This window comes from Cyprinodon tularosa, unplaced genomic scaffold (genome assembly GCF_016077235.1).
Source record: "Cyprinodon tularosa strain WSP-4 unplaced genomic scaffold, ASM1607723v1 ctg154, whole genome shotgun sequence".
NCBI classification, from domain to species: domain Eukaryota; kingdom Metazoa; phylum Chordata; class Actinopteri; order Cyprinodontiformes; family Cyprinodontidae; genus Cyprinodon; species Cyprinodon tularosa.
In genome coordinates this window covers 2,536,850-2,555,498 of record NW_024038375.1, presented here as the reverse complement: position 1 = coordinate 2,555,498, position 18,649 = coordinate 2,536,850, and the positions used below count along the sequence as shown (strand labels likewise).

At 38.2% G+C, this 18,649-nt stretch overlaps 1 protein-coding gene across 1 annotated transcript in view; it reads right to left on the bottom strand.

Moving 5' to 3' along the window:
- tex264a (testis expressed 264, ER-phagy receptor a) overlaps positions 1 to 17,576 on the bottom strand; it is a 110,985-nt gene extending 93,409 nt beyond the window's left edge. Inside the window, exon 1 of the mRNA XM_038279980.1 lies at positions 17,101 to 17,576. Within this exon, the coding sequence (XP_038135908.1) occupies positions 17,101 to 17,358 (258 nt within the window). The 5' untranslated portion in view covers positions 17,359 to 17,576. The remainder of the gene's footprint in view (positions 1 to 17,100) is intronic.
- Between the last annotated feature and the right edge of the window lie 1,073 nt (positions 17,577 to 18,649).

Below are 18,649 nucleotides of genomic sequence, written 5' to 3'. Positions count from 1 at the left end.
TACCCACTGCTCCTGAGACAACATTCTCCTCGGGTACTGGTTTTTCAAACTGGAAAAAGGCAATGTATAAAGATGGAGGATTCCAGATGCATGCCAAGGCAGAGCACCATGTAAATGCCATGGTGGCATGGACAGAGTATAAGAGGGGTGTTGAAAACAATATGTCTTTGCTCCAAGCAATGGATAAACAATACCAAAAAAAGGTGGAGGAAAATAAAAAGTATATCAAGACCATTGCTGATGTCCTACTGTGTACGGAAACACAAAACATTGCGCAGCGGGGCCACTGTGAGTCAGAAAACTCTAGCAACAAAGGTAACTTCTTGGCAATTATGGAACTGATTGCAAAGAATGACCCTTAATAAAGCGAAAAATGGAACATAGCAATGCCAAATATACAAGTCACATGATTCAACATGAGATTTTGGAGGTGCTAGCTGAGATGGTCAGGAAGGAGATTATTGAAGAGGTAAAGCAAAGTGGGGATTTCAGCGTCCTAGCTGATGAGACAAAAGACTTACAAAAACAAGAACAAATTTCCTTAGTTCTCAGGTATTATTACAAAGGAACAGTACATGAAAGTTTTATGCATTTTGAATAAGCTTGATGCTGCAGGGCTAACAGAAAAAATTGTCAATAGCCTCCAAAAATATGGATTGGAATACAGAGAGCAGTTGGTTGGGCAAGGTTATGATGGGGCCTCAGTGATGAGCGGTAGACACAATGGTGTGTCTGCAAGGATACAGTCGCTGGCTAAGCACGCTTTTTATGTGCACTGCAATGCACATTGCCTTAATTTGGTAATTGTGGACACCGTGAAAGCAGTTCCAGAGGCTGCAGCTCCTCTATACATTTCTATCTGGATCGTATGTACATCAAAAGTGGCATGACATACAGCGTGCAATGTTTCAGGATAAGCCTTGAGAATTGCCCAAACTAAGCGATGTTCGGTGGGCTTGCAGGTTTAATGCCTGTCAAACCTTATGGATCAGCTGCCAGCTGTTATTCGTGTCCTCCATGACATTGAAGAGGAGAACAACGGAAGCACATGGACTTCTTGGACAGATAGATCTTAACTTTATTGCCCTTTTGGCTACTTTTTGAACGATATTGGGAGACACAAAGTTTTTGTCTGATATGCTGCAATCCTTGTCATTGGACTTAGCCAGGGCAGTTGACCTGATTGAGGCACTACGAGAAACATTTGTGCACTACAGAGATGAAGCATTTTTTAGGAAATGCTTCATCTCTTGGACTTCTGTGGACAGAAGTTCTGGACATTGCTCATCAGTGCAATATTAGTACAGACAAGGTTTCCAAAAGGCAGCCAAAGACTAGCTCTGCTCTTCATGGATCTGTTGTCACATCCACAACTGGTCAGCGAAACCGTAATGAAGACCATTTTTGTACCACTGTTTTCTATCCCATCTTGAACAATGTGAAGGCTGAGCTAGAGAGACGTTTTTCTAAGACCAATTGTGATATCATGAAAGGAATTCAAGCACTCAATCCTAAAAGCAACAACTTTTTGGAAGAGACTCCTCTGTTTTTGTTGGGAACCATTTACAAAACAAACCTGGATGATCTTAAGCACGAGCTACATCAAGCCAAGCGGATCTTGGAGAGGAAGAGGGCAGCTGGAATGAAAAATTTAAGTAGTTTGCTTGAGTTCATGATCTGGTGAACTGGGAAGTTCCTGGAGATGATGTGTTGTGAATTGGAGCTATAGAAATAAACTGAATCGAATTGAATATGTTGCAGTTCCCACTGTTTCTGTCTACTTTCCCCTTAGATCCCTTCTAGTTTCTTTAATCCACACCTGCTCCCTATCAGCTGATTTCCCCAGTCTTTGTTCCGTCTCCCATATATACTCTCCCTGCAGTTCTTATGGACTGGTTCCCTGTTGATTGGTAGTTGCTTCCTCGCCTCTGGCTCTCCATATGAGTTTTCCCTGATGCTGGTGTTTGCTGCTTGTTTTGGTTCTCAGTATTTTATTTTTAGATGTTTGTTTCAGTTTGCATTAAACTAAGAAGAACTCTTCTCTGCTTTTGGATCCTCAATTAATCAGAAATGAAAAATAATCTTTTTTTTTTTTTTATCTTTTTGGAGCTTTTAGAGACATTTGTTCTGAATCAGTGCTCCATAAAAATACAAGAACAGAACCTCAATGAGAAGGGAAGCCAACCGAATAAACCCACTGGTCCACATGTAAACGGCTTTTAACCATCTTCTAATCTTGTTTTAATTTAGGTCCCTTTTTATCATTTTATTTTTAATAAAATAGTAGAGACGCATCTGATTCTCTGTTTCTCTTCAAAATGAATAAATACAGCATCTAGTCTAATTTATCTGCCATTCTCATGTCTTCTCATAATCAACGCATATCACAGACAGGAGGTCAGTAAAATCATTACAAAAGTTTGACGTGGACTTAGGAGGCCTGCATGTAACACAGTACACCCTGGACAGGTCGCCAGTCCATCGCAGGGCAATACAGAGACAAATAGGACATACAACCATTCACGCACACAATCACACCTAAGGAGAAACTAGAGAAGCCAATTAACCTAACAGTCATCTTTTTGGACTTTGGGAGGAAGCCGGAGTACCCGGAGAGAACCCACGAATGCTCAGGGAGAACATGCAAACTCCATGCAGAATGACCCCGGGCCGGGAACCGAACCCAGAACCTTCTTGCTGCAAGGCAGCAGTGCTACCCACTGTGCCACTGAGCACCAAAATAAAAGCAGTATAAAACAGAAATAACAACAAACATGTAAATTAATCAAAAAGGTGTTTTGAGAAGGTTCATCAAATAAAATAAGAATCTAATTAACTCAGCTACACATGGGCTAATGAGCTGATATGGAGCAGGTGTGAATAGGACTAACAAGAAGGGAGCCAAGGGGAAAGAAATAGACACAAGGAGGCAACAGAGAGTAACTCACGAGCTAAACACTGACAGAAAACAACCACAAAGACACAGAATAACACTTCAACCAAAAATAAACTTAAATGGAGTGAAGAACCATGAACTGACTGTCCACTCATCTGATGTGTCCACTGAATCTGTTGCTTGGGTTGTCTTTATCTCTGCTAACTGACCTGGTTCCTCACATACATTGTCAGAAACTGGCTCTAAAAAAGCTTTTTCCTCAGTCTGTTGGTCAGCACTCTTAGGTCCGCTTTCACATTCCTCCATTTCTGAGGACGAGTCAATTGAAATGCTATCAAAATCAGTCCTCTGGTCTGAATGTTGTTGTTTCCGTGCTAACTGACCTGGTTCCTCACATATTTTGTCAGAAACTGCCTCTAAAAAAGCTTTTTCCTCAGTCTGTTGGTCAGCAGGCTTAGGTCCGCTTTCACATTCCTCCATTTCTGAGGACGAGTCAATTGAAATGCTATCAAAATCAGTCCTCTGGTCTGAATGTTGTTGTTTCCGTGCTAACTGACCTGGTTCCTCACATACATTGTCAGACAACTCTAAAACTGAGTGTAGAAATTCTTGTTCCTTGGTCTGCTGGTCAACTGGTGTTGCTTCCCTCTCATAAATGACGAGTTCTGAGGGAAAGTCATTTGATAAATATTCAGAATGTCTAACTTCCTCTGGTTGGCTTTGTTTACTTGGAGAGCAAGCCGGCAAGTTATTTTTTTCCTCCATAGCCACTTCACTTTGATTTGTAGCTTCTTTGCTCAACTTCTTTACCCTTTTTTCTATATCCTTGTTAGCTTCCTTGAGCATTTTCTTTTGCTGTTTCGCGATCTTGTACTGACTCTTCAGGTTCTTTGACTTTACTACCACGTCTTTCATACTTTCCCACTGCTTTAGAAGTTCAATATTCCTCAAGCGTAAAGCGTTTATCTTTTCATTTTCTGCAGCGATAATCTCCGTTAAAGTCTTCTGAGCTCTTAGCTCGTGTTGAAGCTTCTTGATCCACTTTTCAAATCTTTTGTTTAAGGATATTTCGTCTTTCATCCGTTTTCACACATCAGGGTGTGATATCATTTCACGAAAACCTTTTTCAAGATGTTCGTTGAGTAAACAGAGTTCTAGGGCGTTTCTCCTGTTTGTTCTACGCATTTCTGTTACCTGAGCGAGATCAACGTTCTTTGCCCAGAAATTCATTTTTTAGATGTTTTCTTGCAGTTTAAATCAATAAACGCTTTGAGAGCAAAATAACCACAGCTAGCACACCAGAGACCTGAGCTGGAATGAAGCAAAGATTCTAACTACTCATATATATTAACAGGGATCAAAGGATGGCTCCGCCTCTGCTTATGACATCACCATAGAATGATGATGTCATAAGCAGAGGCGGAGCCACCGTGGTGGCAAAGGGGGGCACCTGCCCCCCTTGTGATCTGATTGGCCACCCCGTGTGCCATCCCAAATGTCATTGGCTTTCATGGATGTCTATTATTCTGCCTTAGAAAAGTGCCGTTAAAAGTAGTCCTGGAAGAGAGCTAACATCTTTATATTTCTTGATAATTGCATGCAATAAGTATGACAAGACAATGATTACTTTGTTACAAATGAAGGCTCTTTACTGTGTTACATTTGTTTAAGGGCTTCGTTTGTGTGTGTGCTGAATTTATATAAGCTACAAGTAGTCTGCTTTGTGATATAGAGTTAATCAGCGCTAATGTTAATGATAGCTGTCCAGCAAGCTAACGCTAGCGCTAACGCTAGCATAATGCTTGCTAAAATGTTATACCTTATTTCCGCATATTTTCCTTAACTAGTACAGAAGTTAACAGGACTTTATTTGAAATACACTTGTTGTATCATCCCACTGTACTTTATAACATATTGTAAAAAAGTAATTTATATTTGAATACAATTTGTTATCTATGCCAATCAATATTTTTAGATGCACCTAGAGAGGAGACCACAGACACGGATGATAATGACGATTATTTCGAATCGGATGACAGCAGCAGCCGCAACAGAAACATTTCGGTTCAGCCATTTCCCACATTTGCTGCACCTAAAGGTCCCCAAGGTGGATAGTTAAACTCTATATGTCATTTACCCACCATGTAAAAATGTGTGACTTGTCCTTTCATATTGCTTATCTATTGGAATGCAGATGTTTCTATGGACATTTTGGTTCAATCTTAAATACCATAGGTTATTTCAAAATGTGCAGTGTTAACTGTAAAGTATTTTAAGTAATTATTACAATTTTCATCCACAGACTTGTGAGTGAGACCAGGGGCGTTGCTAGGCACAAGTCTTTACTGGGGCACTGGCCCCCTACTGCATATGCCCCTCCTTCCATACACAAATACAGACAAGCACACTGCCCCACCCTGATACATTCCTACCAAAATTACCAGTTGAGATATTAATGAGTGTAAGAGCATATTTGTTTTAACAAACATGAACATTTTCATCATTGCAGCTATAAAAAATAAGACATCAACAACTTTGACAAATAAAAAGTTTCCTTATACACATTCTGAAGTAATTATTAATTCCTAGGTTACAGAGTTTTAGTTCAGGGGAAAGTTTAACTCAACCTGAACTAAGTTTTTCTTTTTTTTTTAGCATTAAAGTGTACCTCCTATTTATAATTTTTGCAAAGCGGTCTTTACTTCACTGTGACTCAGCTTAGAAAGTTCTTCCTTTTCAACTGATAAAATAGCAAGATGATGGAGCCTGTCTTGTCCCATTGTGCACCTCGGCCAAGTGTGGATCCTTCTCAACACACTGAATGACCTTTCACAACTACAATGTCAAATATACAAGTCACATGATTCAACATGAGATTTTGGAGGTGCTAGCTGAGATGGTCAGGAAGGAGATTATTGAAGAGGTAAAGCAAAGTGGGGCTTTCAGCGTCCTAGCTGATGAGACAAAAGACTTACAAAAACAAGAACAAATTTCCTTAGTTCTCAGGTATTATTACAAAGGAACAGTACATGAAAGTTTTATGCATTTTGAATAAGCTTGATGCTGCAGGGCTAACAGAAAAAATTGCCAATAGCCTCCAAAAATATGGATTGGAATACAGAGAGCAGTTGGTTGGGCAAGGTTATGATGGGGCCTCAGTGATGAGCGGTAGACACAATGGTGTGTCTGCAAGGATACAGTCGCTGGCTAAGCACGCTTTTTATTGGAGCTATAGAAATAAACTGAATCGAATTGAATACAGTATGTTGCAGTTCCCACTGTTTCTGTCTACTTTCCCCTTAGATCCCTTCTAGTTTCTTTAATCCACACCTGCTCCCTATCAGCTGATTTCCCCAGTCTTTGTTCCGTCTCCCATATATACTCTCCCTGCAGTTCTTATGGACTGGTTCCCTGTTGATTGGTAGTTGCTTCCTCGCCTCTGGCTCTCCATATGAGTTTTCCCTGATGCTGGTGTTTGCTGCTTGTTTTGGTTCTCAGTATTTTATTTTTAGATGTTTGTTTCAGTTTGCATTAAACTAAGAAGAACTCTTCTCTGCTTTTGGATCCTCAATTAATCAGAAATGAAAAATAATCTTTTTTTTTTTTTTTATCTTTTTGGAGCTTTTAGAGACATTTGTTCTGAATCAGTGCTCCATAAAAATACAAGAACAGAACCTCAATGAGAAGGGAAGCCAACCGAATAAACCCACTGGTCCACATGTAAACGGCTTTTAACCATCTTCTAATCTTGTTTTAATTTAGGTCCCTTTTTATCATTTTATTTTTAATAAAATAGTAGAGACGCATCTGATTCTCTGTTTCTCTTCAAAATGAATAAATACAGCATCTAGTCTAATCTAATGCCAAATATACAAGTCACATGATTCAACATGAGATTTTGGAGGTGCTAGCTGAGATGGTCAGGAAGGAGATTATTGAAGAGGTAAAGCAAAGTGGGGATTTCAGCGTCCTAGCTGATGAGACAAAAGACTTACAAAAACAAGAACAAATTTCCTTAGTTCTCAGGTATTATTACAAAGGAACAGTACATGAAAGTTTTATGCATTTTGAATAAGCTTGATGCTGCAGGGCTAACAGAAAAAATTGTCAATAGCCTCCAAAAATATGGATTGGAATACAGAGAGCAGTTGGTTGGGCAAGGTTATGATGGGGCCTCAGTGATGAGCGGTAGACACAATGGTGTGTCTGCAAGGATACAGTCGCTGGCTAAGCACGCTTTTTATGTGCACTGCAATGCACATTGCCTTAATTTGGTAATTGTGGACACCGTGAAAGCAGTTCCAGAGGCTGCAGCTCCTCCATACTTTTCTATCTGGATCGTATGTACATCAAAAGTGGCATGACATACAGCGTGCAATGTTTCAGGATAAGCCTCGAGAATTGCCCAAACTAAGCTATGTTCGGTGGGCTTGCAGGTTTAATGCCTGTCAAACCTTATGGATCAGCTGCCAGCTGTTATTCGTGTCCTCCATGACATTGAAGAGGAGAACAACGGAAGCACATGGACTTCTTGGACAGATAGATCTTAACTTTATTGCCCTTTTGGCTACTTTTTGAACGATATTGGGAGACACAAAGTTTTTGTCTGATATGCTGCAATCCTTGTCGTTGGACTTAGCCAGGGCAGTTGACCTGATTGAAGCACTACGAGAAACATTTGTGCACTACAGAGATGAAGCATTTTTTAGGAAACTGTGGACAGAAGTTCTGGACATTGCTCATCAGTGCAATATTAGTACAGACAAGGTTTCCAAAAGGCAGCCAAAGACTAGCTCTGCTCTTCATGGATCTGTTGTCACATCCACAACTGGTCAGCGAAACCGTAATGAAGACCATTTTTGTACCACTGTTTTCTATCCCATCTTGAACAATGTGAAGGCTGAGCTAGAGAGACGTTTTTCTAAGACCAATTGTGATATCATGAAAGGAATTCAAGCACTCAATCCTAAAAGCAACAACTTTTTGGAAGAGACTCCTCTGTTTTTGTTGGGAACCATTTACAAAACAAACCTGGATGATCTTAAGCACGAGCTACATCAAGCCAAGCGGATCTTGGAGAGGAAGAGGGCAGCTGGAATGAAAAATTTAAGTAGTTTGCTTGAGTTCATGATCTGGTGAACTGGGAAGTTCCTGGAGATGATGTGTTGTGAATTGGAGCTATAGAAATAAACTGAATCGAATTGAATACAGTATGTTGCAGTTCCCACTGTTTCTGTCTACTTTCCCCTTAGATCCCTTCTAGTTTCTTTAATCCACACCTGCTCCCTATCAGCTGATTTCCCCAGTCTTTGTTCCGTCTCCCATATATACTCTCCCTGCAGTTCTTATGGACTGGTTCCCTGTTGATTGGTAGTTGCTTCCTCGCCTCTGGCTCTCCATATGAGTTTTCCCTGATGCTGGTGTTTGCTGCTTGTTTTGGTTCTCAGTATTTTATTTTTAGATGTTTGTTTCAGTTTGCATTAAACTAAGAAGAACTCTTCTCTGCTTTTGGATCCTCAATTAATCAGAAATGAAAAATAATCTTTTTTTTTTTTAATCTTTTTGGAGCTTTTAGAGACATTTGTTCTGAATCAGTGCTCCATAAAAATACAAGAACAGAACCTCAATGAGAAGGGAAGCCAACCGAATAAACCCACTGGTCCACATGTAAACGGCTTTTAACCATCTTCTAATCTTGTTTTAATTTAGGTCCCTTTTTATCATTTTATTTTTAATAAAATAGTAGAGACGCATCTGATTCTCTGTTTCTCTTCAAAATTAATAAATACAGCATCTAGTCTAATTTATCTGCCATTCTCATGTCTTCTCATAATCAACGCATATCACAGACAGGAGGTCAGTAAAATCATTACAAAAGTTTGACGTGGACTTAGGAGGCCTGCATGTAACACAGTACACCCTGGACAGGTCGCCAGTCCATCGCAGGGCAATACAGAGACAAATAGGACATACAACCATTCACGCACACAGTCACACCTAAGGAGAAACTAGAGAAGCCAATTAACCTAACAGTCATCTTTTTGGACTTTGGGAGGAAGCCGGAGTACCCGGAGAGAACCCACGAATGCTCAGGGAGAACATGCAAACTCCATGCAGAATGACCCCGGGCTGGGAACCGAACCCAGAACCTTCTTGCTGCAAGGCAGCAGTGCTACCCATTGTGCCACTGAGCACCAAAATAAAAGCAGTATAAAACAGAAATAACAACAAACATGTAAATTAATCAAAAAGGTGTTTTGAGAAGATTCATCAAATAAAATAAGAATCTAATTAACTCAGCTACACATGGGCTAATGAGCTGATATGGAGCAGGTGTGAATAGGACTAACAAGAAGGGAGCCAAGGGGAAAGAAATAGACACAAGGAGGCAACAGAGAGTAACTCAAGAGCTAAACACTGACAGAAAACAACCACAAAGACACAGAATAACACTTCAACCAAAAATAAACTTAAATGGAGTGAAGAACCATGAACTGACTGTCCACTCATCTGATGTGTCCACTGAATCTGTTGCTTGGGTTGTCTTTCTCTCTGCTAACTGACCTGGTTCCTCACATACATTGTCAGAAACTGGCTCTAAAAAAGCTTTTTCCTCAGTCTGTTGGTCAGCACTCTTAGGTCCGCTTTCACATTCCTCCATTTCTGAGGACGAGTCAATTGAAATGCTATCAAAATCAGTCCTCTGGTCTGAATGTTGTTGTTTCTGTGCTAACTGACCTGGTTCCTCACATATTTTGTCAGAAACTGCCTCTAAAAAAGCTTTTTCCTCAGTCTGTTGGTCAGCAGGCTTAGGTCCGCTTTCACATTCCTCCATTTCTGAGGACGAGTCAATTGAAATGCTATCAAAATCAGTCCTCTGGTCTGAATGTTGTTGTGTCCGTGCTAACTGACCTGGTTCCTCACATACATTGTCAGACAACTCTAAAACTGAGTGTAGAAATTCTTGTTCCTTGGTCTGCTGGTCAGCTGGTGTTGCTTCTCTCTCATAAATGACGAGTTCTGAGGGAAAGTCATTTGATAAATATTCAGAATGTCTAACTTCCTCTGGTTGGCTTTGTTTACTTGGAGAGCAAGCCGGCAAGTTATTTTTTTCCTCCATAGCCACTTCACTTTGATTTGTAGCTTCTTTGCTCAACTTCTTTACCCTTTTTTCTATATCCTTGTTAGCTTCCTTGAGCATTTTCTTTTGCTGTTTCGCGATCTTGTACTGACTCTTCAGGTTCTTTGACTTTACTACCACGTCTTTCATACTTTCCCACTGCTTTAGAAGTTCAATATTCCTCAAGCGTAAAGCGTTTATCTTTTCATTTTCTGCAGCGATAATCTCCGTTAAAGTCTTCTGAGCTCTTAGCTCGTGTTGAAGCTTCTTGATCCACTTTTCAAATCTTTTGTTTAAGGATATTTCGTCTTTCATCCGTTTTCGCACATCAGGGTGTGATATCATTTCACGAAAACCTTTTTCAAGATGTTCGTTGAGTAAACAGAGTTCTAGGGCGTTTCTCCTGTTTGTTCTACGCATTTCTGTTACCTGAGCGAGATCAACGTTCTTTGCCCAGAAATTCATTTTTTAGATGTTTTCTTGCAGTTTAAATCAATAAACGCTTTGAGAGCAAAATAACCACAGCTAGCACACCAGAGACCTGAGCTGGAATGAAGCAAAGATTCTAACTACTCATATATATAACAGGGATCAAAGGATGGCTCCGCCTCTGCTTATGACATCACCATAGAATGATGATGTCATAAGCAGAGGCGGAGCCACCGTGGTGGCAAAGGGGGGCACCTGCCCCCCTTGTGATCTGATTGGCCACCCCGTGTGCCATCCCAAATGTCATTGGCTTTCATGGATGTCTATTATTCTGCCTTAGAAAAGTGCCGTTAAAAGTACAGTCCTGGAAGAGAGCTAACATCTTTATATTTCTTGATAATTGCATGCAATAAGTATGACAAGACAATGATTACTTTGTTACAAATGAAGGCTCTTTACTGTGTTACATTTGTTTAAGGGCTTCGTTTGTGTGTGTGCTGAATTTATATAAGCTACAAGTAGTCTGCTTTGTGATATAGAGTTAATCAGCGCTAATGTTAATGATAGCTGTCCAGCAAGCTAACACTAGCGCTAACGCTAGCATAATGCTTGCTAAAATGTAATACCTTATTTCCGCATATTTTCCTTAACTAGTACAGAAGTTAACAGGACTTTATTTGAAATACACTTGTTGTATCATCCCACTGTCCGATAGTATAATTGTTCATATTTCGGTAAACTTTGTTCTGTTTGTTAAAGTTTTTGCATTAAGCTGCAGGAACTCAACATTTCCTGTAACATTTCAAATTAAAAGCACTCTGTAGCATTTCGGGTAAAAGTGTGTGTAGGAAACCTATAATTTCTGAATAAAGCTTTTATTGTGAAACATTTTTTGAAACTTATTTAGGCTACAGCTTTGTCTTTAAGTGTTACTTATATTTTATCTATAAAAAAATATTATTATTGACTTTGTTACATTAAATCCATGTGGATTATGCTATCTTGATGCTAATTAAACCTTAATAGTCAAGGAAAGTATAATTTTAACCCACTTACAATAACCATAAAATAATGTTTTTATGTGTATTCTGTGTTTTGTAATAAATGTTTTTAAAGGTAGAGTTAACAATGAAACGGAGAAAAGGAGACATTAAAGATTTCTTCATTAAGAGGAAACAGGCTCAGAACAGAGACAGTAAAGGTCAAGGTGACGGTCAGCCTGAAAGCAGCCAGGGACCCTCCCATGTTGAACAAAACTTCCAGAGCCAGACCAGCACCCACAGACCAGGTGAAAACACAGACCCTCATTTAAATCCAGGATCTAAGGACCGATGCTGATGTATGCTGTACAGATTGTGAAGCTCTCTTGGGCAAATTGGGATTTATATTGAGCTACCGTATATAAATAAAATGTACTTTTGTCTTTTATTAAATAAATTAAATTGATGGCATTGTGTACTGTGCAGTTTTTTAATTGTTTGGCTTTGTTAAACATATGTACTTTATAACATATTGTAAAAAAGTAATTTATATTTGAATACAATTTGTTATCTATGCCAATCAATATTTTTAGATGCACCTAGAGAGGAGACCACAGACACGGATGATAATGACGATTATTTCGAATCGGATGACAGCAGCAGCCGCAACAGAAACATTTCGGTTCAGCCATTTCCCACATTTGCTGCACCTAAAGGTCCCCAAGGTGGATAGTTAAACTCTATATGTCATTTACCCACCATGTAAAAATGTGTGACTTGTCCTTTCATATTGCTTATCTATTGGAATGCAGATGTTTCTATGGACATTTTGGTTCAATCTTAAATACCATAGGTTATTTCAAAATGTGCAGTGTTAACTGTAAAGTATTTTAAGTAATTATTACAATTTTCATCCACAGACTTGTGAGTGAGACCAGGGGCGTTGCTAGGCACAAGTCTTTACTGGGGCACTGGCCCCCTACTGCATATGCCCCTCCTTCCATACACAAATACAGACAAGCACACTGCCCCACCCTGATACATTCCTACCAAAATTACCCGTTGAGATATTAATGAGTGTAAGAGCATATTTGTTTTAACAAACATGAACATTTTCATCATTGCAGCTATAAAAAATAAGACATCAACAACTTTGACAAATAAAAAGTTTCCTTATACACATTCTGAAGTAATCATTAATTCCTAGGTTACAGAGTTTTAGTTCAGGGGAAAGTTTTACTCAACCTGAACTAAGTTTTTCTTTTTTTTTTAGCATTAAAGTGTACCTCCTATTTATAATTTTTGCAAAGCGGTCTTTACTTCACTGTGACTCAGCTTAGAAAGTTCTTCCTTTTCAACTGATAAAATAGCAAGATGATGGAGCCTGTCTTGTCCCATTGTGCACCTCGGCCAAGTGTGGATCCTTCTCAACACACTGAATGACCTTTCACAACTACAATGCCAAATATACAAGTCACATGATTCAACATGAGATTTTGGAGGTGCTAGCTGAGATGGTCAGGAAGGAGATTATTGAAGAGGTAAAGCAAAGTGGGGCTTTCAGCGTCCTAGCTGATGAGACAAAAGACTTACAAAAACAAGAACAAATTTCCTTAGTTCTCAGGTATTATTACAAAGGAACAGTACGGCAAGTAAAAGAACCTCTTATATGCTAATTATGTCTTACCTTCTGGAAGTAATGATCACAAATGATTAACATTTTTGTGACCTTTGCAACAGGAAAAAAAGAAATCTATTTTTATGTCAGGAAAAATAAGGGACTATAACAGCTATGAAACAGCTTTTTATAGCCACTACCGAAAAGTCCAGGACTTAAGAGTGACCAATTCAGGTTTTTTTTAAAGGTCGATGCCCATTCTGATTATTTTGACATTAGTCTGACTGATCCCCACAATTTGCTGCTAATTCTTTGGGCCGATTCTTTTATCCCATAGTGTGTTTTCTTCCTCCATTAATATGCTAAAAATTATACAAATGTAACAAATGTTAAACACGTCTCAATATAAGCATAAAATAAATAAATCCCCAAAAAATATTAAGAATGGATAACAAACAGAGGGAGATGCAATGCATGCACGTCACATGATCTCAAGGCATGGCTGCTGAATGCACTAATGAATACAATACAAGAAAAATAAATACCGGTAAATAAAACTATGAGCCGGTCAATGCATCTGTCTAGAGATATCCAGAACATATTTCAAGTGTGAAAAGGAGATTGCCACTCGGTGTAGAGATTTCTTCCAATTGAACATCATATAATATTAATAATATTTAATTTCCCAAGAGAATCGATAAATAACAAAGCAACTTTTGGCTCCAGTGATCACTGGTTTGAGCTTTAAACTCTTTAGATAGACCATGTTAAGAAGGGGAGAAGAAATAAAACAATTACATTTAAAAAAAAAAAAATCCTGGTCTAAAGCTCATCTCAATGCTTTCTGTTTGATGACATACAAATATAACCAAACTTAACTTTGTGAAGCATTGATATAAATTATCTATATTTAGTAAAAACAAGCCAATTTAACATTCATGGGAGAGGTAGAGCAGTGCATCCAACCGTAGAGTAACATAATACCAGCAATTGGTGTATTAGACATTTTATTCTATTAGTCAAAGTTCAGCTGTATGGGTGGAGCCTCTCAGTTTCACTTTGTTTCCCTGCTTGGTGGGAAATTGTTCAAATGTTACATAACAAACTAAGGGGAGCATCATACAATTAAGGTTTTAGATCGTTTATAAGCTGTAATCCCTTAAACCTGTAATAACATGTTTAAGGGTTATATAATAGGATTTATGGGCTGATCATTTACACAAAAAGGTGGGAGAGATTTGGCTGCTTGGCCTCCAAGACCACACTGTTCATGGAGAGGATCGTTTCCATCTCCGGGAGAAGGCATCAGACCCATCCCCTCTACAGTCATCCAGCTCCTTGTGATGCCATCTCTCCAAAATCAACAGAAAACATTTCCAGACTTGCTTTGCCTCAGTTTTCCACTGGAACGACTCTGAACTGGCCACGCTACAAAAGTCTGTGAATGAAAAGCAGGACAGGGAGCTGGTTGGTGTTAGCAGAAAAACAAACACAGTCTGGTCAATGTGCCACAGTCTCTGAAGAGCTCAAACTTAAGGGTCGACATCGGTGGCTGAGGATGGATAAACATAAAGAAACAGACACTGAACCTGTCCGTTTGTCACTTGTCCACCAGATAGACTGAACGGCTGGCTGTTTGGACAAATGTCTCAAATGTGCCACGTGGTTGGTCACATGATCTAACCCTCCCAGCTGTAAAAAAATATATGCCAATGATTCATGATCATCAAAGTTTAGGACAAAAAAAATAAAAGCTGTCAACAGTTTTTCCTACTTTGCTCTTCCAAAATATTGATTGGGTGAATACTTTTATTTTCCACCTTAGCCTGGATGTTAAACAATCTTGTCTAACCAGCAGCTGCTGTGAGGACATTTCTTGTTGACTCAAAACACAAGCATAGAAGATAGCAGCAAACAACCACAGATCACACCTAACATTTATGCAAACTGGCTTTCAATCAGGTTGTCAGAAGGGGACGTGTTGCTTCTTGCAAAAATATAATGCCTCAAAAGTCAGAAAGAAAATGAAAGTTTCCCAAACTATTCAGCGGTCTATTATGGACAAGATCTACTTTTCTCAAGCATGCATTTTTTAATTTAGGGACCAACAAATTGAGAATGCCTGCAGCTGCAGATGAGAGGGAGGAAAAAATGTCACCAGTGAAACGTGGCAACTGAACAGCTGACTATTTCCTGCTTTAGAGCCACTTCCTTAAAAAGACTGTCTGCACATTATTCCCTTGAGCAATGCACACCAAACAACATCTCTTTTATTATTTGCACTGTTGATCATTCGAACTGTTCCTTTCAAGTTGAAAAAAAAATTTTAGTGTTAAGATTAAAATGAGCAGCTGATGTTGAACACAGACTTCCAACTCTTTCCACCAATTTATTTATAGAAATTATTTAAAGAGAAAGAGAGAAATCATAGCAAATATGAGCACTGCAGGTATGTTTCAGTTTCAAGATGTTATATATTTATTTCTCCTATAAAGCATTCAAGGTTTGTGTAAATGTAGATAATAGTCAGGATGCAACAGAAGCCCAGATTGAAAATCAAAGCTCAGGATTTAGAAAAGTTGCCAAATTCGTACAAACTTCTAAATGATCTATTAAATGGTCTATTATGCAAAGAACTAACCTTAAAAATAGGTTTTGATTTACAGAAAACGCAACATGTAAAATGTACAGGGCATGTTCCTTTACAATGAAAATACCTTAAGCCAGAAAGCTCCACTTTAATAGTGTTTACAATAAAAAGACTTACTAGATTTATCCAGCTGAGGAACTTAACACTGTTAGGAAGGGATTTACTCTAAGATGATTCAAAGCTGCGTTTATCCTGCTGTTCATTCCTACAAAACAGGATTGATTGCTGGATTCATATGCCTTTCCTTTTCCCTTATGTTAGGGTAGAAATAAAAACATAAAATAACAAATAAACCAGATAAATGTAATAAATACAGTTGAAATTCTCAAAATTCTATAAATTTCTTGGAGAAAAAAAATGTGTTAATCTTAATGTGACTTTTTTTGTTGCCTTTTTTCTATTTGGTAACATTTTATTTTGTGTGGGGTCTGTAAAACCCCAAATTCAAGGAAATTATACTGAAGATTGTCTTTATACAAATGTATATTTTGATGTTGCATCAATCAGACCATTGTTTTATTTGAATAGCAAAACAAATACTTAAATGTCTGAACTACTTAAAAGTAGAAGTTTTCAACATGTTTAGCTTATAGAAAACATTCATAACTACTACAGAGCTTTCTCCCATTCATTTATAAAGATCACATTAACAGTTGGAGACATAATCTTGGAGTCATATTGGGAAGAATCTTCAAATTCCCTAATATTCCTTTGCACATCCTATATGTATTACTGTCCTAAAAATATACATTTGGTATTACGGTAACTGAATATAGCAAATACAGATTATCTGATATTTCTGACAAATGTTTCAATTATATATTAAAGGGAGGACTTAAAACAAGTTGACTAAAACAGTCAAAGCATAAAATGATTAGGTTGTTATTGTAGAAAGAAGAAATAAGTCAGAATTCTGAGATCAAAGCCAGAATTTCCCAGATTAAAGTAAGAATTCTGAGAATAAGGTCAGAATTCTGAGGATGAGGTCAGTATTTCCCAGATTAAAGTCAAAATACTGAGATTAAAGTCAGAATTCTGAGATTAAAGTCAGAATTATGAGGGGAAAAAAGTCAGAATTATGAGAGTAAGGTCAGAATTCTGTGTTTTTCCCCATATTAAACTGGAATAAAATGTAAAATTCAGTTAACTTTTTTTTTTTTTTTCAGTGGCCCTAATCCTCTTCCGTAGTTAATAGATGTGTGCACACTGCATTTAAAACCAAAACGTCAAATGGGCTTTTCTTTGCAATGCAACTACCTGATCACCAACTGTCTGACTTTGGTCCAGGTCAAACAGAGCATATCTCCAGAACCACCTTATCAGCATGCAGGGAACATTCCCGGTTATGTCATGGGGTCAGGTGCAGTTAACATGTCCTTTATGGGCTCTGAGGGCCCGGGGTCTCACCTTTTTGGGGTCATCGTAGTAAATCCCGATGGAGTTGAGCTTTGGGCAGATGCTGCTGCACTCAGTGAAGAAAGCACCGCAGTCTTTGTAGGCGCCCACCCTGAACTTATAGGCGACGGTGACATTCCTAATCGGAGGGGCTCCCGTTTTAACCACCACGTCCGAAAGGAGCCCCGAGTAAACCAGCAGCCCACCGACCGTCAGCAGCAGACACAGCAAGAGGAAGCCTATGAGGAGCAGCAGGATGAAGTCGGACATGGTGCAGCTGCAGGAGACAGAGCAAAACCAAACCGTTCCCCTCCAGAGACAGGCAAAATGTTACGGTCCAAGAAAGACGATGTCCTCTTTTAAAAATTACGCAGCTATATCGGTTATCCTCAAATAGACAAAAGTGAAAGCTGAAACACTGTTGGAAGTCTGGAGAGATGGCTGTTTAAAGGTATTTCCCCAAACAGTGGAGCACGCTTCCCGGTCGAACTGTTGTTATCAGTTCGGAGGGGAGTGAGGCGCTAAGGTAAGAACAATAAAACTAATCTGTTCTTAAATTCCACCATTGAATTAACAAAAAAAATTATATAAATACAAAAACATTGTGGATTTCCTGTTAATTTATTATTTAACATTAATAAAGACGAGACTACACGTTTTAATAACACAAGATCCCCCTCAATTGTATTGATAGTGGTACAACCCAGGCTGTCATCAGAGAAACAGTGGCAGCATTGCACACTTAGGACTAGTTACTACAAGGCATCAAATGTGTCCAATTACAAAAAATAAAAATCCATTGACTTTATTCATATCTTTATATATTTCGACTAAAATGTAAGAAAATATAAATATATTGTTATTAATAGAACTGTACATAATAATGGCAATTACAATATGGTATAACAAACTGTTTATAAGTTATCCAAACTGTATATTATTGCAGCTTTGTTTTTCCCAAAAAGATAATTACGCAATTAGTGAAACTTTCAGAGAGGTTAATTAGATGAACATCAACTGATTCCATTAAACTGGAGAATTCTAGTAAGGTGACTTCTGTATTGGGTTACATGGTCAATGTAATTCACCTTTTAGATTTGCTTTTTCTGACTAATTCAAATAAAGCCATTATGTCAACCTATACAAATACTGAAATAATTAAATACACTTTTTATGCACAAATAATTTGAATTAAATACACAAATTAATCAGTTATTTCTAAAACATTTATAAGCCTAATTAAAATCTTATTTGGATAGCTGATGAAGATTCCCAGTCATCCAGGTCATAGTCATTCCGTAAAAGTTCAAAAAAATCCACTGGACTTGGTTTCCAAAATTTGAAGACGTTTCTCCACCTCTCCAGGAAGCTTTCTCATTTCAAATGTCTGGATCCACAGTGAGTTTGAGTCTATATATAGATTTTTTTTTTTTACTTTTACGTAAATCTTACTTTTATATAAATATCAAATGTATATTTACTTTATGACTTAAATGCTTTCTAACTCATTCGATCCAGAACTTTATTACATCATAACATGTTCTTGCATTAAAATTAGAGT